Raw genomic sequence first — 20,394 nt, 5'->3', positions numbered from 1 at the left:
TTAAGCCAGGCTGCCGGCTTAAACCTAGGTAAATCTCTCCAAAATGAGAGAAGGTAGCTTCATGTAACTGCAGCACCCCACGCTGCCGGCTCCACCCGGATGGGTCCGCATCGCCCCAGCACCCCGGGAGCATCGCTGATGCTGCCGTGGTGAGGAACGCTGTGCACCCAGCTGGTAAATGTCATTGCCATGGCGATGCCCTCTTCCCTTCGCCATGCCAGAGAGGACAAGTGACACAGCTTATCTCCTCATGCTGCCAAAATGGTGTCCCAGCAGCCTTGCTCGTCCTCGGGGTTCCTGCAGCGTGACCACCAGTGCAAGTTAGGCCAGCAGCGACGGTCAAAATCCCACCATGCTGGCGCGAAACAAAGCGTCCAGTGACCCGATTCCTGAGTGGAGAAAAGAGTTTCGGCCCTTTTTGGAGTTCGAGGACACTTAGGTCTTGTGAAAGGCTGTCCCACGTGTCAGTGGGTGGCTGCTGGCCTCACGCCTGGGTGATGAAATTGTGCCTGTCGGGAGTTTGTCACTCAAGAAACTTCATTTTCACAAGTCAGCCTCAGCTGATGCAACCATGCCCAAAAGGGGATTATTGTTCGCAATTCGCACGTCCCGCACGTGCTTCAAGATTTGGCCTCCTGAGTATAGGAGAGGCAGAGAAGATGGAACTGGGGGAGGACTTGGAAATCCCAGGGTGATCCGCGATACCCAGGACAGCAAGGATGTGCAGAAGACTGGCCATCTTCTCGGGAGCTGGAAATGCAGGGGCAAAAGGGTAAAAGGAAAGCATTTACTGGCCCTGCTCCACGGTCTTTGGGATGCTGCCTGCAGCAGGAAGAAGGACGCTTGCCCACGGGAGCTGCAGCACGCGCCGGAGCAGGGTTCCTCCTGGCACCCACGGACCCGGGCAGCGGCAGCTGCAGTGAGGCAGGGCGGATCAGCGAAGCTTCTCCTCCTCACCCAGATGCCTATCTCGCAGCCGCCCCCAGCCCGGGCCGCTGCTTCAGCCCCTGCAGTTTCTGTTCCCGCCCGCCCGCTCCGAAACCAGAGTCGAGTTCAGGCAAAGCGCCGCGGCTCCTCGCTCTCCTCGCCAGCAAAGCCCCGGGTGCTGATGCGGCGGAAAACAGCCGGCAACGGGGCGCCGGCTCCCAAGCCAGGCGCTTGCAAGAGCTGCTGGGAGCTGGCAAGGTCCGTGAGGGCACGAGCATCTTCTTGGCTCACCTCCACCAAAAGCATCCTGCCTGAAGGTGCCCTCTTCTCTGCCAGCTGTGGGGTGCCAGCACCCATCGTGCCAGGGACAACGTGTGTGGAAGGTTGGGTGGCCATCACCTCTTTTCCCCTAAAAATCTTTAGTTTTCCTTCCGGCGAGCTTTCCAAGTGGGAAACAGCTCCTGATGCCACGCAGTGCCACACCAGTGCCTCTGGCAGAGAACGTGGCTGCTCAGCTCACCTCTGCCCGCCCACTGCGGCACGGGGCATCCCGAAAAATGGGATTCCTGCGGCACAGAGAAAAACCTCACCACGCAGTGTGAAAATTCAATGTCCTGCCAGGGATGCTCCGCCCGGGCGTGCCACCCAGTACGGCTATTGCTCAGGTCCGCCGCTGTTTTGATATGACTCGTGTTTATTTTTATCCAGTGGCAAATTTTTTTTCCCCACTTTACAACCAAACCAGAAGCAAAAGAAAACAAAACAAAACAAAACAAACACACCCTTCAAGTAACAGACTGGAGGGCTGAGTCACGCTGGAGCCTTCTTTTGGGTAAGCGATGCCAGGGTGCTGCGTCCAGCCAGAGGATGCTCTGAGGGGACCTGCGTCCACGCCGGGACATCGCAGGTCGCTCCGGAGTGGCTGAAGGTGGTGGCACCGGGGCCGGCTGCTGTGGCTGCGCTGGCCCCAAGGAGGATGCGGGGAAAGCAGCCAGAGCGTTTCCCACCGCCCGCTGCGTGCTCCCGTCCCTCCGCCTCTGCGCGGGGGCTCTCGGCCACGTCACGGGAACATCCTCCAGCACCCTCCAGATGAACTTTCTAATTTACAGGCATTAAGAAAAAAAAAAAAACAGCAGACAAAAACCATCAACATGCCTTTTTTCTTTTAATTTTAATCAGCACTGATAATGAAACAAACAGAAAGAGAAATTCCCCCGATCCCAAGCCGAGGGTAAAATGGCAGCAGAAATTAAGGCTCCTCCCAGCGTGTGTCCAGCTGAAAAGGTGGCAGCCTCGCAAGTCCGCGGCCGTCTCAAAAGGCTGGTGGGGAAGGAGGGCCCCGTCGGCGGGCAGGGAGCCTCTCCCCTTCCTGTTTTGCAAAGAAGAAGGTAGCACAAGGCTGGCTGGTGACCCTGTTTTGCCTCGCGGTGGATAAAGTACTTTACCATCCGCTCCCGGCGAGCATCTTCAGTCAGAGATGCAGAAGCAGGTCGACGTCGCGGAGCTGAAAACCCCTGGCAATAAGTTAAATCCTCGGGGAGGTTTGCGGGTGCGGGTCGTCCTTCCGTCCCCGCGTCCCCGGTTTTCAGTACAACGTGAGCGGTACTCCATAGAAATAGGGAATTAAAATCCGAAATCCGGGTGAGAGAGGTTCACTTCCAGCCCCGGGGCAGAGCCGGGATGGGTGGTGAGGGCTGGGCTCCCGCACACTGCTTTATTTTTTTTTTTCAGGCATCGTTGCCCTCCCGGGGGTCTCGGCTGGGCCAGCATGGCGTGACAGAGGTCCCGCCTCTCCCGGCTGGGGGATGTGGTTTCCTCCAAGGATTTTTTTTTTTTAGGCTTTCAAGGAATTTGGTGAATCAGGGACAGGATCTGAAAAAGAGCGGAGGCAGGGGTATTAGTCTGGCTTGCAGCTGCGGGGACGTGCAAGGAAGCCGCCAAACTCCTCTTTTGGGGTCCTTCCCATCTCCAAAGCCCTGTCCCAGTTTGCAGCTGATATTTTAACCCCCTTTTCCCGTTCACCCCCCACCCTGGCTGCCCCTTTCCTTCCCACCCCCTCCCAAAGTCCCCACGGGGGCTCAGCATCACCGGTCGCTCACCCAGCGTGGGGAAGAAGCAGTCCCCGGGGCCGGGGGGGGACAAAGGGGTGCCAGGTTCAGAGAGCAGGTGCCGGCCGGATTCGGAGGGCTGCCGGCTGGCCATGTAGGAGAGCTGGGGTCGGGGCCGCGGCTCCACGCTGGCCGATGGGACGGCCTCGAAGACGGGGTTTTCAATGCCCTGGGCGCTGCTGCGGGAGAGGAGAAGGGTGTGAAGGGTGGGGATTTGCAGTTTTTATTTCAGGAGCCATTTTATCCTCAGGGTTTTTTTGGCTGGGGGGCCGGGAACAACCAAGCAGGGGCAGGGAGCGCAGGTCCAGGCCATGGCCAGTCCAGGCTGGGCTGAGCCCGGCGCCGAGGGGGAAAGCTGAGCCACAAGAAAAGCACTGTGGTTTTGAGCTTTCCTGGGGTGCGGGGAGATGCAAAAAGAAAGCAAGCACTTCCCACTCAGAGGAAGGGAAGAGAAACAGCGGCCGCTCAGAACGGGACAGGACCTTGGGCGTGGGTGCCAGCAGAATCCCCCTTGCTCTGCCAGGCTGAGGATGTGCGCTGGCTTCAAGGGGAGAGGAGGAGAGGACAAAACCCTCATGGGGTCTGGGATGCGGGCAGAGGGGGATGCGAGGAAGTTGGAGAGGAGCTGGAGGCACACGTGTTTCCTCACCTCTCCATCCTGACGAGCTCATGGGCCCCTGCAAAAGACAAAACAGTTGGCGTGAGAGCCGGCAGCGTGCTGCCCGGCATCAAACCCAGGGCAGTTGGCTGCCCCTGCATTTCTCCGGGCAGCACCCTGTCGTTTATTTCATTTCCTCATCCCCTTTGCCGCAGCGGATCCCACAGCCCGCGTTACTTGGGCGACCTGGATGGCTGTGTGGTGAGCGTCCTGGGTTTTGGCCCAGACCTGTACCCAGTCTGGTCCGAGACACCCCAGACGCAAATACCCCTGGGTTTTGCCTTCCCTTTTGGGTTAAATAGCATCCGGGTGATGCTTTGCAGCACAAAACTGGAGCTGGCCACGGCAAAATGGATGCGGCTGGTCTTTTCGGCTGGGGACAGATGTCTAAAGCACGGTTCCCCTTCCCGGGGCTGGCATCGTGCCTGGCTGCTGCTGCTGTAAAAAAACCAAACCCCACTTCTCCAAAGGCTTTGCTCCCAGCCCGCACCGCCACCACGGCTCTGCTGGAGCAGAGGGTTACGTACGCCTGCTGCTGACGGCTTGTCGCTGCTTGTAAATCAGGAGCAGGATGAGGGGCAGGCAGAGGATGCCCACAACGCAGGCGCCCGTCGCCAGCGCGGCGGCCGTGATATCTGCAAGAGAAGAAGGCAGAGCTGGAGCGGGCGGCAGGGAGGGTCGGCCTGGGGTTTCCTTGGATTCCTCACGCTGTAGCGACGCCCACATTGCCCCACGCCTGATGCAACACGGCTCTCGGCCCGCTCCTAGCGGGATTGGGGCTGGGATGCGTTGCCAGTTGCGGAGATAAGCTCTGAGGCATCAGTTGAGGATGAGGACCTTGACCAAAGTCCTTCACGGCTGGAGGACAACCCAAGGTTTTTTTTTTCAGTCTTCTAGATACGAGGAGAGAAGCAGGGCCCCTGATAAAGCCCTTTGAAGTCAGCAGAAAGGCTCTCGGGGATTTCAAAAAGCGCTGACTCCCACCCAGGGCCGGCTGGTCAAAATCAGGCTGCCTCAAAGCACTCAGGCATCAAAGGGCTCGTTACCCCAGGCCTCTGCTGACGAACGTGCCCCAGGAGAACGCGACCCTTTTCTTTTTCACCTGGCAGGACAGGATGTCCCAGCGCTTGAGGCTGAGGGTTTGAGACAGAAAGCACTACTCGTGAGGAGCAGGGACCCCTTTCCCATGGCTGGGCTGGCCCCAACCGTGCTGCAAACAAATTTTAGCCAAATCTGGCCCCTTAGCAGCTGGCAAACAGGAGTAGGCAGAGCGACCCGCCGAGAAACCACCTGCACAGCGGACTGTGGGCACCTCCAGCGTCTAGACGCGGCGGGGAGCCTCATGTTGTCTGAGCGCTCAAGCAAGATTTGGGTTTCCCCTCTCTGCTCGCGGCGAGGTGGCACGGGCTCAGGACAGCAACTCTTTACCTTTCTGCCCCTTCCCACCTGCTCGCAGCAGCAGCCGCTAAATCCCCAGGCGTGTTTTGGTGGGGCTTGGGTGCTTTATAACGGGGTGAGTGGTCCCCATGGGCTTCAGGACGGTGATGTCCAGGTGATGGGGAAACAGGGGCCAAAAGAGGCTCTCCTCAGCCTGAAGATGTACCTGTGGGACGTACCCCATGGGGACACGGTCCAGGACATCACCCTTCTGGCACCCGACCGTGAGGTTGCATCTGGGCACCCGTGTGTTTATAGCAAGGGGCCATCCCTAGGGAAATACACGGGCCAGGACGGCGAGCAGTGCCTTGGAGAATGGGTTTTTTTTTCCCTTTACCTTTGCTGCTGGTGGTGTGAAAGGTGCAGTTCTGAAGCCCTCTGCCTGCGGAGGTGAAGAGAGAAGCACGTTAGGTGTCGGGGGATTTGCCCGGGTACCACAGAGCTCCCGCTGAGGAAATCAGCCCAGAGCATCCCAAAAGCCGGAGTTTAAACTTGGGAAGTTTTCGCCGAGATTCCTGCCCTCACATCCCTTTCCCCTCACAGCAGCGGGGCCCATCCCTTGGCGACACAAGCTCTTTTTTTTTTTTGGTCTAAAATAAAAAAATATCAATCCAGCGCTGCAGATCAAGGGCAGGAGATACCAAGATGCCGTCCCCTCCAGTCCGTACCTCCCCGAGCAGGGATGCTGCCCCGAGGTTATCTCCAGCCCCTGCGTCCCCAGCAACGCCTGCAGCCCTCGCTCGGGCTCTGACGGCCCGCCAGCTCCTTTTATGTTGAGGTTTGTTTTCCTCTCTTCCAGAAAGAGGTTGAGGAAGATCAGCGAAACTATGTAGCACGGATTTTATTCCATTCCAGCCTCTTGATTTATTTTTTTCTATTTTTTTTTTAATAAATGTTCCAGTGCTCCCTGGCTCTAGTTCAACCCTTCAACATCTGCTGCTCTTTGACCCTTGCAGCACGGTGTGGGCTTTCAGCATCGGCACACCCTGCTTCTCCAGCATCCCCCCGAAAACCACCTCGCCCCCGACGCACCCTGGCATGGACCACAGGGCTGGCAGGGGCTCCCCTTTCTTCCCCCCCTCCTCACCTTGCTGGATCTGCAGCTCCACGAAGCTGTGAGTGACTTGCAGGGTGTGGGGCTTGCCGTGCTCCCGCCTGGCCTCCATGGCATAGCAGCAGTAATTCCCGCTGTCCCGCAGCGTCAAGTTCATCACCACGATGTGAAAGGCGCCATGGTGGTCGGAGACAAACTCCACTCCGTGATGGCCAGCTTGCCCCCCGAGGGGGGATTTTGAGGTGCCGTTGCCCGGCGGCTCGTGGTGCCTGCCCAGGTCGTGGTGCAGCTCCTTCTCAGTGACGTTGCGGATGTGCTTCTTCTCGGAGCAGCTCTGGTCGCCGTTGCTGCTGAAGTACCAGGTTTTGTAGATGAGGTCGTGGCGGTCGGCCAGGGGACCACTGATGCGGCAGGTCAGGGTGACGTTCTGGCCCTCGGGACAGACGTAGAGCGAGTACGGGGTGGTAATCAGGAAAGCTGCCGGCCCTCCTGCCGGGAAGAAGGCAGAGCGGCTGAGTCAGGCCCTACGTCCCTGGGTTTACCCTGGAGTTGATACCAAAAATGGGGGTCTCTGCCCCCCCCACCGCCGATGCTGGCAGAGGGATGGCTGGGGGTCACAGAGAGCGATCCCTGCATCCCAAGGGAAGGGAGATGGGAAGCATGGCCTGAGCCCTGTGCAACACCCCAGCGGGGCTGGAAGCACGGTTTCATCCTGGAAATAATCCCTGGAGGAAAGGCATGCTTTCAACGGAGCTGAGCGTCGGATTTTAATAGCAGCGGGGAGGCAGAAGTTTTGCCCCGGGAGCAGGTGGGGGTCTGCCCCGAGTGCCCGGGGCACCAGAACCGTGTACAGCTTGCGAACGAGGAAACACAAGAGCTGCTGAGCGGGCTGCAAAGAAAAAAGGAGAAAAAAAATAACAAGAAAAGAGCTAGGAGGAGCTCGTGCCCCCCGAGATCAGGTGCGGAGCGGGTCCCACCCAGTTTGTTTTTCAGCCCCTGGGGAGGAGAAGGGGGAACCGGCCGACGCCGACTGCGAGGAGCTGCCTGAAAATGAAAACGGTTTTCAGAAAGAAATCCCTGAGCGCTGCCAGCTCCAAAACACGGGCAGAGGCACAGGAGTGAGGGGCGTACCGCGGCGTAACTCGTCCCATCCCAGTGGGCCAGCGGAGGGTACTGGTGGGTAAGGGGAGAGAGAAGAGCAAAGACAGGCCAGTTTTTGGTGCTCTGGCCCCGCCGCCGCTTTGCATTTGCAGAAGTGCCGACATCACTTTTGAAAGCTGAAGCACAAGGAGATTCTAGGTTCATTTTCTTTAAATTATTGAGAAAAAAGAGGTTCCTGGAGCTGGTTTGCAACAGAGAGGAGGGTACGAGGACAAGATGTTACATTATTTTGGTAACATCCTGTTGTGCCATTAGCTCCGCTGCTGCTGGGCTCTGAGGTTTTTCACTTGCTATATCGAGCGGGCGTCGATCACAGGCGGGGTTGCGCCACGCCCACCTGCAAGGCACCCAGTTGGGCCAGAGGCTCCCCATCACCCGGCCACCCGGAGAGCATCCTCCTCTGGGCAGGGTCACTGCGTCACCACCCCGCCACTGGGATCCACTTGAGAGAGCGAAAGTGAAAATCTCCTCCATGCCTTCCACCCCACGTGGTTATTTTATGGCTTTTAGGATGACGGTGATCTCTAAGCCCCGTAAGAACAGTTGCCAAGCCCCCGAGCCCCAGCAGCCTGCTTCCAAGGGTACTTTGCAGGGAGAGGGAGGTTTGGGGGCAGATCTGCCCCATCGGACCTCCCCGAGGAGTCCCACGGAGCCGGGGATGGCGTGACCTTTGCCGAACCGCTCCAGCTAATCTCTTCAGCGTCCTGCCGGTGGTACATCCCCTGGGATGCTCTGGGACAGAGGGCTGCATGGCCTGAGTTCGCTTGGGCTTGCTCCTCATCCTCCAATGCTGCTGGGGGCGGGATGCTTGGCCGAGGGGGCTGGGTTTTGGCATGCGGTGGAGCGGGTCCCCCACCTCCTTGCCAGCGTGCTGAGGACAAAAGGCACCTCAGATGTGTTTCTCGATACCTGCCGCGACGGGAAGTGCCCCATTCTCATGGAGGATCCCCCGGGAGCCAGGGGAAGGGAAGCCAGGGCTCTATTGGAGGAAGCTGCGCTTCCAACACCTTGCAAAAGTATCTGCAGGAGTCTTTGTTTTCCACACACATCCCCCCCTCTCAAATAAAACGAGGCCGTCTCGCTCATTCCCGCGCAGTTGGCAAATCCCTGCCTTGCTAAACCATCCAGCCTCCACCTCCGGAGCTTGATGGGAACCGTCTGGCTGGAAAGTCAACAAGGCAGCCCACGCTTTCGGCAGCAGCGCCCGGCTGGCGGGGAGGAGCAGAGGTTACCACGTGTGCGGAGCCTTTCGGCATTACCCACTTCCCTTCTTTCTCCCGAGCAAAGGAAGGCTTCCAAAAGCTAGCGAGCGGAGGAGAAAACCGGCTGGCGAGGAGAGCCGGCGAGGAGTGGCGTGCCCCATAGCAGCACCAGGGAGGTTGGTGGGCCTTCCCCAACATGTAAGCTTTAAAGCCATGGTAGATGCCAGCTGGTGCCTGGAGGAAACATCTTCTGTCGGTGTCTTTGCGCTAAATCTTGTGGATCTTAATCTCCTCCAGGCGCTATGGGCTTCCATACCCAGACCCCAGGTTTGGCTCCATCCCATCCCGGTCAGACCATTCCCTTTGAAGTCAGTGCCAGTGGCAAATGCCAAAATGAAGCCAGATGCCCGGCACCAGTCGAGAGTTGGAGGGAGTGCCAGACCCATTGAGGGTCAAGCCAAGAGCTGTCATCTTGTCACCATCTGGTAAAGACAGAGGAGGTCTCAAGCGGGTGCCAAAAGCACCCCTCTTCCTCTTTGGCACCCCGGCTTCACCTCCAACCCACAGTGTTGCCTCGATGCACCACACAGCCCGGTGCAGCGCTGGTACGGCCCCGGTGCTGGCACCACTGCCTAGCTTGAAACCCAGGAGCTCTCCTCTCAGAGGAAGCAAAACGTAAAAAAAAGCGCTAATGCCAAGGAGCCTGAGTTGCTTTGCCAGCCAACAGCTCAAATAAAATAGGATTTTGTGACGAATTCTGGGTCGGTGAGCAAAAGCCTCTCCTGGCTGCTCCTCCTAACTTTGGTCCCCACTCTGGCAAGCAGATGTTTGATGTAGACATCTCTGATTGCCACTTCATGTCACCTCCTTCCATCCCGGGGAAATGTGGGTGGGAGGGCTGCAGCCTTTGGAGGGGCTCACCCGCCGCAGAGGAACGGCTGCCGGAGAGAGAGCAGCTGCTCAGCCCTGGAGCAAGGAATCTGGTTTTAATTCTTCTCCTGGCAGCTTTTGCAACAGTTTCACATGAAAGTGCCGCAAGCCCCATCGTCACTGTGCCGTCATTACGCTTCAGAGTTATCAGCTGGGTGAGATGTGCAAGGGCATCCGTACCTCGGCGCAAGTACTTACAGCAGGGAAGAAGAAAGAGAGAAAAAAACTTACTGAAGATGCCAGATGCCTGTGTTAATGGCCCTCATCTCCCACACCTCAAGGAGGCAAACGACTTTTCAGCGGCTGGAAGCACCCGTTATCCAGGCGGTGTGGAGAGCAGCACAGGGCTGGTGCGCCTGTCGCAGGGTCCAGCACAACCCTGGCTTGGGGACAGGGTCACAACACCAGGTTTGAGCTTGGAATGCGATTTTAGAAAGCCCAGCTCAGCTGCCATCCCTTAGGGGAGAGGAGCCAGCATCCTCAAACCACGTAGGAGCTGGAGGTCTCTACTTCTCCATCAAGCTCGGCTAAGATTAGCTGGGGGTTCAGAAAGTCTTGGCAAGCACAGGGTTGCACAAAGCTCGGTTCCTCTGGCACCAGGCTCATGTTGAACGTCAGTGTCCAAGCTTGTTGTGTTGTGGAAGGCCCGATGTTCAGTCCCAGCACCCCAGACGTGTAGATTAAATAATCCAAAGCCCCATGGAGACGCTGGGAATCGCTCCTTGATGTTGAGCGGCTCGGATGAGAAGCAAAAGCACACTCCAGTCCATACCAGGCTTGCTGTCCCAGAGGAGAGAGGAGAAGGGATCCCCCTGCCCCATTGCAGGAGGGCATCGGTTCTTCCTGGGGAATGCGCCCACAGAAATCCTAGAGGCGGTCACTTTGCTGTCGCGGGACAGAGGGAAAAGCCAAGCCCAAAAGGATGCTCATCGCCCGCCTGCGCAGGGCAGGGAGGGACCGCGGTCCTTCCCAGCTTCGTTCTCTGACCCTTCATCCACAGACGAGCTGTGGATGCCACCGCCCCGTTTGCCTGCCTGGCCCCAGCGCCCTGGTACAGAAACGCGCTGCCTGCCAGGGCTGGTGCAGAGTCAGCAGCACGTCTCCCCACCACGCTGTTGAGTGACCGGCGAGCTTCCAGTACTGGGAAGGGATTGCTCAGGGGAAGGGAAATTCGGCGGCCGCACACGGAGGTCCCGGCCCACCCGGTGAAGCTGCCAGGCACGTCCCAGCAATTAGAGCGGAGCGGAGCATCGTTAGAGAGGGCATCGCGACCCTGCTGGCACAAACCGCCTCTCTCTGCTCCCCTGGGGCTGGTGAAACGCTCCTTTCACCCTGACGTGGGGTGGCTGCGCGGCCGGGGACCTCCGCAGCTCCGGGGCAAAGCGCCGTGCGGGAGCAGGGTGGTTTTTCCAGCTCGGGATCCTCGGCAGGGAGCTGGCAGGAACAAGGGGTGGCTGCTTTCCTTCCACGCATGTTAGATCAAAGCGAAGGAAGAAGGGAAAAAAAACCCCAATCTCGGAGTTTTAAAACAGCAGCTCCCCCTTGGCCCCTTCCCCCTGACACAACCAGCATCACACAGAACTCTGGCTTGACCCCCCCAGCGCTTTGAAATCCTAGGGGCAGAAAGTAAATAACCCCCCAGATGCCCCAAATTCCTTCTGCCGAGGTACAGCCTGGGCGAACGCGCTGCCCCAGCAAGGAGAGTTTCTCGGGGTAGGGAGGAGAGGAAAGCAAGCCGGCGCTTACCGTGGGAAGCGAGCAGGCAGAGCGCGGCCAGCAGCAGCCCAGGCCGGGGGGACATCGCCTCCGTCGCAACCCCGGGCCGACCCCGGGGGGAACTCGCCTCCGCCGAGCCAACCGCACGCTCTGAGCGGCCCCTCAGCGGCGGCCGGACTTGCATACAGACACACACACACACACACACAGGAAATTTCATTGAGATATTGCACTCAGCGATGAAGAGAACTGCGAGCACCCCCAGGAGGTGAGATACAGCAGGGAGCTGCGGGCGGCCGGGGGGAGCGGCAACACCCCAACCCGGCACCCTGCAGATGGGTGATGCTTCATTCCCACCCCTTTTAGCGCCTCTGAGGTATTTTTGGTTTTTTTCCCCTTATAGCTTTGAGTTAGCTTAGAGCAAGCCCATCCTGTACGGGAGGTAGCTGAGGAGGATGCTCAACCAGGAGGAGCTGGGTGCTGGTCCCCATCCCTTCCCCGGCGGGAGCCGATCCCTTAGGACAAATCTCCAGCTTGTTTCATTAAAGTGCTTTTTGCTTGTAATTATTTTTTTTTCCCCTGTGTTTGTGAGGATTAAGCGGGCAGAAACTCTCCTGGGATAAACGGGAGGCAGGTGCAGGGAAGGGTAGCTCAGAGAGGTACCAGCTTGGGGAAGGGAGCAGCTTTCCAAAAAAAACAAACGGGGAGCAAAGCATCCCCCTCCCACAGCCCATTGACACGGGCGGAGGCCTTTCCTCTGCCCTGCAAAGCGGCACCATGGGCTGACTGGCGTAACCCCTCCTGGCGCTTCGCTCCGACTTCAAAAGGTATCAACAAAAATCTCCGTCCGCGACTGAGGGCCACCTCGTTTCCGAACGGTGTTCCCTGGGAAGCGGAGCCTGGAGGTTTTCAAACTGGAGGGAACTTGGCTGCTAACCTGCTCTGAGTTTGGAGCATGCGATGAAATAGAAAAGTAGCTAATTACCGTGCGGCTTTGTGGTTTTTACAGCAAACACGTCTGTGAAGCTCGCGGCAAAAAAAAAGTAACGCTTGCCTGGCAAGAAGAAAATTTGTCGCTGCAGAAGGTGTAGGCACAAAGACCAGAGACTCCAAGAAAATGGCTCGTCCGCCTCGGAGCTGAGCCCGTAGGCATGGTGGCACACCTCAGGCAGGGCTGAGCCCACGTTGGTCATTGACCTTGACAGGTCCAGCCTTCCCCAGCCAGCTCCAGGGGCTGCGGAGCCGATCCCTCTACAGTGCTTAACATGATGTCCCCATGTCCCACAGGCCACCACCACAGTGTACGTCACCGTCCTGGACGAGAACGACAACGCTCCCGCTTTCCAGCAGCAGCTGTACGAGGTGACCCTCGACGAAGGTCCCGCCACGCTCAACGCCACCCTCGTCACCGTGCAGGCCCTGGACCGAGACGAGGGACCCAATGGCACCGTTGCGTACGCCATCACCGAGGGCAACATCTTGGGTACCTTCCATATCGACAGTGCCACGGTCAGTAAGGATGCCGACCCCATCCTGCCTGTCCCCCTATCCCTCTCCCCTCACTCCTGGTCACTCTCCTCTCGCCTTGCAGGGACAGATCCGCACGGTGAAGGAGCTGGACTACGAGATCAGCCATGGGCGCTACACCTTGATCGTCACGGCCACTGACCAGTGCCCCATCATCTCGCGCCGGCTAACGTCGACCGCTACGGTAGGGACCTGCTGGTGGGGTTGCAACACTGTGGCCTCTTCGGGGTCGAGGAGTTCCCCCTCGTGCGAGCAGTTTCACATCTCCTTCCCAGTGGTCACTAGTTGCTTTTCCCAGCTGCGGCCAGTTTGCCCAGTTGCTGTCACACCACTCTCTCATGGGGGCTGCAAAACAGGGATGTGGGCAGAGGACACGCGTGGGTTAATTAACCCAGTTTTTTGGTCCTGCAAAGACACAAACAGAAGAATTTCCCAGAATTGCTTTTAAGTCGCATTATATTGTCCAAGGGTCCAAGGATCCCCGTGGTTCTTCTTGCCTGAAGGGACAGCAGATAGTAAAGCATTGCTGGGGCATCAATTTCTCCTTCATCTTTATCTTCTCAGATTATTTATCTGCTTTTAAAATTCCTTTTTCATTCCTTATACGGAGGTTATTTATAGCCTCTAAGTCATTTTTGTTGCTTCTCTCCATAGCTTTTCCATTTCTCCTGGACCGTGGTGACCTGAACTTAGTGCACTGCTCAAAGTGTGGGGAGGGCAGACTCACAGCTCCAGAGCAAATATTGTGCAGGAATCGAATACAGGGATTATTATTGTAACTGAAACCAAAATTTGATGGGTTATAAGGCAGAGTCTGTCCATGCCCAAAATTATTGGGGCGTCTGCAGGTGGAAGGAATGGGTTAGATCTTCTGCCTTGGCTCCCCGTCGTGGGCCATTATGCCTCACCCAGATATTGAGCCAAGCGTTTGCAGTCCCCCAAAAGGAGATAAGTTCTTGTGTGCCAAGAAAAAAAAAGAAAAGCTGAAGGGGAGATACCAGTGTGGGAGATCTCCATGGATAAAATGGAGCCAGCGCTGTTCTCCATGCTTGGGCAGATGGCAAGCCTTCAGATGTGTGCATCTGGTACTGCTGGAGATGCCTTCCTGGCCCAGGAAAACTGCAGCGGAAACCTCGAGACCTTGGGTTTAACTGCCGGCGGGGAGGGCAGCAGCTGCCAGCGTGCTGCGGGCAAAGGCAGAGCTTTTCCTACTCTTGACCCAAGCAGAGACGTGAACTTAGAAAGCCCTTCAGCAACAAGTACCGAAGCTAGAAGGGATAGGAAACGCCCTCCCTACACGGCCCAGGGAGTTTGTGCCAGCACCGTACGAAAACATAGCTTTTAGGAGGAGGGTTAGTGATTATTTAAGATCCCAAGTGATGGGAAATCCACTCCCCTGATAAGGCATGCCAGTGTTTGTTTTCTCCTCTGCTAGGAAACGGAGCAGAAACTCAGAGAGGTTCTTCTGGCAAGGTTAGATTTAGCCAGTAACAAATGCCCATCTGACGGGTTTTACTGTCCTTTAACCCAGGAGCTCAGAAAGCTCCTCATTTCCAGTATCTTTCTCAAACCACCAAAACTCACCCTTTTACTAGCCGCTGGAGATTCTCCTCCTCGGGCTGGGTTTCTCCGCTGTGCGAGTTCCCTCTTTGCAATTTAGTATAAACAGAGCTATATAAATGTCTTCTACGTGGTGTGGCTCACTTAAAAGGCCAGACTTGAGTTCGTTGGATCCCCGGCTTCGCCGGCAGCCCCATGGTCTACTCTGTCCTAAAACTGTTGATGCTTTTTCCCCTTTTGAGATCTCTAGGACTGATTTCCAGCCAGCTAAGTGTGTCGTAGGCAGGGATGCTAAAAGCAGAAACACACCAGTGGCGCTGGTGATGGTTTGTGTTGGAATAAGGACTCAAGCTACAAATTTTTTCAAGTTTACTCAGCGTTAGGAATGAAGTGAACAAACATACAGCTGGCTGCAAAGATCGGGCCTCTCCGAACTCATGGCTCTGATGGTCAAACCCGTGTCCATGGTTTTTGTCTATCCAGCTTGGGTTTCAGGCTGTGAATGTGGAGAACATTTGGCTTTTGGGTTGATTTCTCCATTATGGTGAGTGGCCCAGAAGTTGAAAAGGGCCCCACTTGTGTGTGGCTGGAGCTTCGTAGTGTCGCTGTAGGATGGGCATGATCAGGAATAACTGAGTTTGAGTCTCTGAACTCTGAGCTGGATGTTTGGTGAACCTAGCAAAGCCAGAAATATGGGAGGTATTTTGCGATTTTGCGATGACGCTCATCCATGGCTTCCCACACCCATGGCCAGCGGGCCGGTCTCCTCTTCCATCCCTCTCCTCTCACTGCCCTCCACCCTCTTGCCCTGACCGCAGGTGCTGGTGAACCTCAACGACATCAACGACAACCGTCCCACCTTCCCTCGACCCTACGAGGGTCCCTTCGACGTCACGGAAGGGCAGCCCGGCCCGCGTGTCTGGACCTTCCTGGCCCACGATGGCGACTCAGGACCCGGTGGGCAAGTGGAGTACAGCATCATCGCCGGGGACCCCCTCGGTAAGCAGGGACCTGGGGGCACCACTTCTCTTTCTGGCTGCCCCGTGGAGGAACCCAGCTTGCAGGAGCCGGCGCGGGAGCACAGGCGGAAGCATTTCAGAAAAGCCATCCTCCCAGCTGGGCACTTCTGCGAATTCAGCCTTTCGACACCAGGAAATCCTGTTTTGAGCAACAGGAAACTTAACCTGTTCGTGGCCGGCCGAGGCTTGTGCAAGGGAGGGGGGAAAGCTGCTAAACAATAAAGGCAAAAAAAATAAAAGAGGCGAAAATCCAGACCACAGGAAGAGAAACTGAGAGCTACAAGCACACAGCCCTGTCCTCTCACCCGCCGTGGGGTTTGCAGGGCTTTTAGGGACCGAGTTGCTCTGCACCCCGGGGTGAAGCTGTAGCTCCAGCCCCACCAGCACCCCAGAGCAGGTGGCAGAGGAGTCACGGGCATCCCCAGCCGTGGGGACATCCAGCTGTCCCTTGGTGGACTGCTGGGGACCTTAGCCCGAGGTATCTGGAAGGCAGAGCCCAGTCCCATCTCCGAGCTGACCCCGCTTGCAAAACTTTTCCAGAACAACTGGGACGTTTCCTCTCAGCCCAAGGGGGCCCATGCCATGGAGCCCACCCTGCTCTGGCCATCACGGGTCATAGGCAAGTGCTTGCAGGGCTGTTGGCACCTTCCAAAAGGCCCAAACAAGCTGGTACCTGGGGGTGCATCAGTCCCCGGGATAGACCCCAGCTGCCCACAGCCCTCCCATATCTACAATAATGGGGTGCTGGGGCTGTTGTCCCCAAGCCTACCATGGTGCCTGTCCCCCATCTCTGAAAAAAGTCATTCCCTGGGGACCCAGGCCGTGCACAGCAGCATGACTTGAGCCAGGGCCCCGCTGTCTCCGGCAGGGGAGTTTGTCATCTCCCCGGTGGAAGGGGAGCTGCGGGTGCGGAAGGATGCTGAGCTGGACCGCGAGAACATCCCCTTCTATAACCTCACCATTGCTGCCCGGGACCGGGGGGTGCCCCCACTCAGCTCCACGGTGAGTCCCCCAGGGCTGCGTGGGGGTGCCATCCCCCATCACTAGCTCCTTCCTTAGGGTCTCCTCTGCCTTCACTCTCCTCTCCTCCTCCTCCTTTCCTTTGTCTCTGGGGCTTTCCTCCCCCAGATTGTAGTGGACCAAGTGGGGAAGCCCACCTCTTGCCCACAGGGCAAAAAAAAAGGATGGAAGGGATGGAAATAGGTGCCACGTGCCTGCACCGCTTCTCTCCCTGGCAGATGGTGGTGGGCGTCCGTGTGCTGGACATCAATGACAACGACCCCGTGCTCCTCAACCTCCCGATGAACGTCACCCTCAGTGAGAATGCCCCCGTCTCCAGCTTTGTCACCCGTGTCCTTGCCCGGGATGCAGACAAGGGGCCAAACGCCCTCCTGACCTTTGATATAACATCGGGCAACGCGGAGAATGCCTTCTACATCAACAGCACCGTACGGCCCTGGGGATAGCAGCCGCTCCACACTGGGGGGTGGGATGCTAGGATGTGGAGGTTGGGCACTCCTGGCCCCAGAGCCCTGTTTTCCTGAGCACCCATGGGTGCCGTCTGGCGTGCTGCCTTCTCTGGCATCCCTTGTACCTAGTTTCTCCCTTTTTTCTCGGTAGAGCGGCATTGTCTATGTAAACCGCCCGCTGGACAGGGAGAGAGTGGCCGAGTACAGGCTGACCATCACGGTGAAGGACAACCCCGAGAACATACGCAATGCCAGACGGGTAATTACAGACACTGCCGGGGCCTCCAGCAGCGCAGGTGGTCTCCTGCCATGGCCATGGCCAAAAATGAGATCCGTTTACCCACAGCGTTTCCAATAGCAGCCTCATCCCCCAAACGCATGGAGGGTCGTAAGGAGGGGGCTGCAACCCCCTCCTCATCAGAGAACAGGACTAGTAAGATTTAGGGCACGTCCAGCATCTCATGTTGGCTCCATACAACAGCAGTAGATGTCACAGAAGGTGGGACAAAGTTGGACTGGAGAGCTGGACGATAACAACGACACCAGAGCCTGCCAGGATAGCCCACGCATCGCCCTTTGGGGTGCAGGCTGGGAAAGGGTGGTCAGCCCTGGGATGAGGGTCCCTGTGGACCTCCAGGGTGGTCCAGGGAGCACAGCATCATGGGTGCACAGGGCTCCAGCTTTGAGCAGCAGTGGGAGGTGAGCTCAGGGAAAGGACATTGCAGTCATCACCCTCTTGTCCCTGTTTTCCTTAGGATTTTGACCTGCTGGTCATTTGCATAGCAGATGAGAATGACAACCGCCCCCTCTTCACCCAGAGCTCCTACCAGGCCGAGGTGATGGAGAACTCCCCTGCGGGTAGGTCTCTCTCTGCTCTCTTGCATGTCTCATGAAGATTCCCTTTGGGGCTGGGCGAGGGGAGTTGTCTGCTGGTCGTCATGGAGGAGACACAACACTGAGCAGGGAAAGGATGAAGGTCAGTGGGACGGGTACACTGAGCATGAGGGGCTTCTGCCGACCGCCTGGGGAGGTCAGTCTCAAGGACACCATGGCTTTGGTCCATGCTGCTGGTGGAAACCATTCCAGTCACAGGTCAGGCACAGCTCTGCAAGAAATGGTCTCCATTTGGGAACTGCTCAGTTGCAGACAGCAAGACGTGCCCATGGTCTGAGCCAAGCCCTGGGGGCAGCAGCCTGCCCGACATCCCTGCAGGGGACGAGGTGCCATCTCTCCATCACCAACACCCGGAGGCACCTTGCTCTGGGGGTTAGAGATAAAATAGTCCAGGTAGATATTTCCCAGCCAAAGAGATAGAAATATTGCTCCTTTTTTTTTTACCTTCTTCCCATTTAAGTCCAAGACCTCAGGTCCCTCGCTGTCCCGCCGTCGAGGGACATCCCAGGTGGAGGGTTTGGGTGCCTCCAGGTGACACCCTTGGCAGCAGGGTGCTGGTGCCACCCGTCTGACGGCTGTGTCTGTCTGTTTGTTTTCAGGCGGACTTCCCGCCGCCTCGCCTGGGCCTCGCCAGTCCGTCTGCAAGGCTGCAGCAGCTACCTCCCCGCTGCCTCGTGCCCTGCGAGGCCCCGCTCTGTCACCTCCTTCCATCCATTCATTGCCGTCCCTCATGTGTCACCGGGGTGGGAGGAGGACAGGGGGTGCTCAGCGGGGGGGCGCGTCCCTGCCTAACCCTTGTCATTCCCATCCAGGGACTCCAGTCACGGTGTTCAATGGACCCATCCTAGCTCTGGATGGTGACCAGGGCAGCAATGCCGTGGTGACCTACCAGCTCCTGGACACATCCCTGGACCTTTTTGTTATCGACAACAGGACAGGTGGGGTGGCTCAGCAGGTCCCCATCCTCAACCTGAGGCTGTGGGGCAGCCATGGGGTCTGTCATCAGACTTTTCCCCTTCTCCAGGTGTCGTTTCGGTGAAGCCTGGCAGTGTGATAGACCGAGAGGCTTTGTTGGACCCTCGCTTGGAGTTCACGCTGGTGGCTCGTGATGTAGGGGGGTTGAACAGCACAGCCAGCCTGGCAGTGACCATCTTGGATGACAATGACAACCGCCCCGTCTTCCAGCCGGCATCCATCACGGTGCGGCTGCGGGAAAACAGCCCCCCAGGTCAGGAGAGGGCCGGGACTGGATGAGAGGGTGGGCAGTGGGGAGACCTGGCTGTCCCCCTGGGACCGTGAAGATCCAGCTCCCAGTGTCAGGGCTGTCCGGGATGGGGTTGAAGGGAAAATTTGGGAACTGGGGCTGCTCACATTGCTTGATGGTATTTGCCTTGGGACCGGGGGCTTGTTGCTGCTGCCCTTTTTAATCCTCACTGGAGAGGGCTGTGTCCCCCTTTTCCAGGCTTCTCCGTCCTCCAGGTGATGGCCACAGATGCTGACAGCGGCCTGAACCAGCAGCTGGATTACCGGATCGAGGGTGGCAGCCAGGACAGGTTCCTGATCAACACCACCACGGGAGTGATCTGCGTGGCCAACATCAGCATCGACCGGGAGGAGCGGGATGCCTACCGGCTGACAGTGGTGGCCGTGGACCAGGGCACGCCGGCGCTCTCAGGCACCGCCACCGTCAACCTCTTTATCGATGACATCAACGACTGCCGGCCTGAGTTCATCAACCCCATCCAGACGGTCAGTGTCCCTGAGTCAGCCGCCCCCGGCACCGTGGTGGCTGAGGTGACCGCCATCGACAGGGACCTCCACCCTCGCCTGGAGTACTACCTGCTGGAGATTGTGGCCCGTGACGACACAGACGCTCTGGTGCCCGACCAGCAAGGAGCGTTCGTGGTGGATTTTTGGACAGGTAGGAGAGCGGGAAGGGCAGCGCGGGCGGTGCGGACACCTCTCCTCACTTCTGCTTCTTCTTCTTCTTCTTCTCTGCTTGGAGGTAGGTGTCTGAGGCATGGGGAGATGATACTCCCCTCCTGCCTCCCTGCTGTCCTCCTCCGGCTACCCACCTCACCCTGTCCTGTCCTCTCTTCCCTGTCAAACTGACTTAAGTAACCCTTCTTTTTCCTTTCCGGCTCTCAACCCGCCAGGTTTGTCTCTGTGTCTGTGGTCGTTTCTCTCTCCGCACCATCCATCGCCTCCCTCCATCTCACCCATCACCATCACAGGTGGCCCTGCTGCGGGCCAGGGGCTGCTCAGCCTTGGCAGACTGGACACGGGCACCCTCGCTGAGGGGAGCAGGGGGGGTGACTCTGGGGTAAGTGGTGGGCGGCGGGCTCTGTCCTCGGGGAAAGAGGGCCAGGAGCTCCCCACGTCTGTTTTGGAAGCACAGAGCTGATCCTGGAAAGAAAGGCACCCTTGTTGGAAAGGATACAGGACAAGACCCTTAAGGACGCCCAGGTGCTGAACTAAGGTGGATGGGGTCGTGCCAGGGAGCAGCAGCAGTTGCTCCCAAAGCCATCTCATCCGCACAACACAAACTCCTGCCCCAGCTGAGGCAGCGTGAGACCCAGCTAGCTGGGCATAGTGGCACAGGCAGGAGATGGAGAGTAGGGGAAGAGAAGTCGTCTTCTCCCGTAGCCATCACGTGTTTTCCCCGTTTGGCCTTTGGGGAGATGCAGGAGAGCAAGTGCAGAGGAGGAGACAGCAGTCAGCTGGTGCAGACG

General features: G+C 57.8%; 2 protein-coding genes across 2 annotated transcripts in view; one reads left to right on the top strand and one right to left on the bottom strand.

Annotated features, from left to right (window-relative positions):
- The window catches only part of CDH23 (cadherin related 23), a 171,658-nt gene that overhangs the window by 141,983 nt on the left and 9,281 nt on the right, over positions 1-20,394 (top strand). Inside the window, exons 37-46 of the mRNA XM_086752377.1 lie at positions 12,481-12,702; positions 12,785-12,904; positions 15,099-15,279; positions 16,168-16,301; positions 16,538-16,747; positions 16,920-17,027; positions 17,524-17,626; positions 18,475-18,600; positions 18,687-18,890; positions 19,125-19,583. Of these exons, the coding sequence (XP_086608503.1) occupies positions 12,481-12,702; positions 12,785-12,904; positions 15,099-15,279; positions 16,168-16,301; positions 16,538-16,747; positions 16,920-17,027; positions 17,524-17,626; positions 18,475-18,600; positions 18,687-18,890; positions 19,125-19,583 (1,867 nt within the window). The remainder of the gene's footprint in view (positions 1-12,480; positions 12,703-12,784; positions 12,905-15,098; positions 15,280-16,167; positions 16,302-16,537; positions 16,748-16,919; positions 17,028-17,523; positions 17,627-18,474; positions 18,601-18,686; positions 18,891-19,124; positions 19,584-20,394) is intronic.
- VSIR (V-set immunoregulatory receptor) lies at positions 2,090-11,382 on the bottom strand. The gene is made up of 7 exons (XM_086752604.1): positions 11,224-11,382; positions 6,218-6,673; positions 5,468-5,512; positions 4,221-4,328; positions 3,685-3,712; positions 3,027-3,214; positions 2,090-2,799 (listed from the first exon to the last, which is right to left on the bottom strand). The coding sequence occupies exons 1-7, from the start codon at positions 11,375-11,377 to the stop codon at positions 2,762-2,764; spliced, it is 1,017 nt and encodes a 338-aa protein (XP_086608730.1). The 5' UTR covers positions 11,378-11,382; the 3' UTR covers positions 2,090-2,761.

Source organism: Chlamydotis macqueenii, chromosome 7 (genome assembly GCF_036417535.1).
Source record: "Chlamydotis macqueenii isolate bChlMac1 chromosome 7, bChlMac1.mat, whole genome shotgun sequence".
NCBI lineage: Eukaryota > Metazoa > Chordata > Aves > Otidiformes > Otididae > Chlamydotis > Chlamydotis macqueenii.
This window is presented reverse-complemented; position numbering and strand designations above follow the sequence as displayed.

Excerpts from the sequence above, each read along its gene's own strand:
- VSIR (XM_086752604.1), bottom strand. The coding sequence starts at position 11,377 with ATGCAAGTCCGGCCGCCGCTGAGGGGCCGCTCAGAGCGTGCGGTTGGC. Across the intron at positions 6,674-11,223 it reads CTGCCTGCTCGCTTCCCACG|GAGGGCCGGCAGCTTTCCTG; the intron begins GTAAGCGCCGGC and ends TCTTCCCGGCAG. Across the intron at positions 2,800-3,026 it reads CTGCTTCTTCCCCACGCTGG|ATCCTGTCCCTGATTCACCA; the intron begins GTGAGCGACCGG and ends GCTCTTTTTCAG.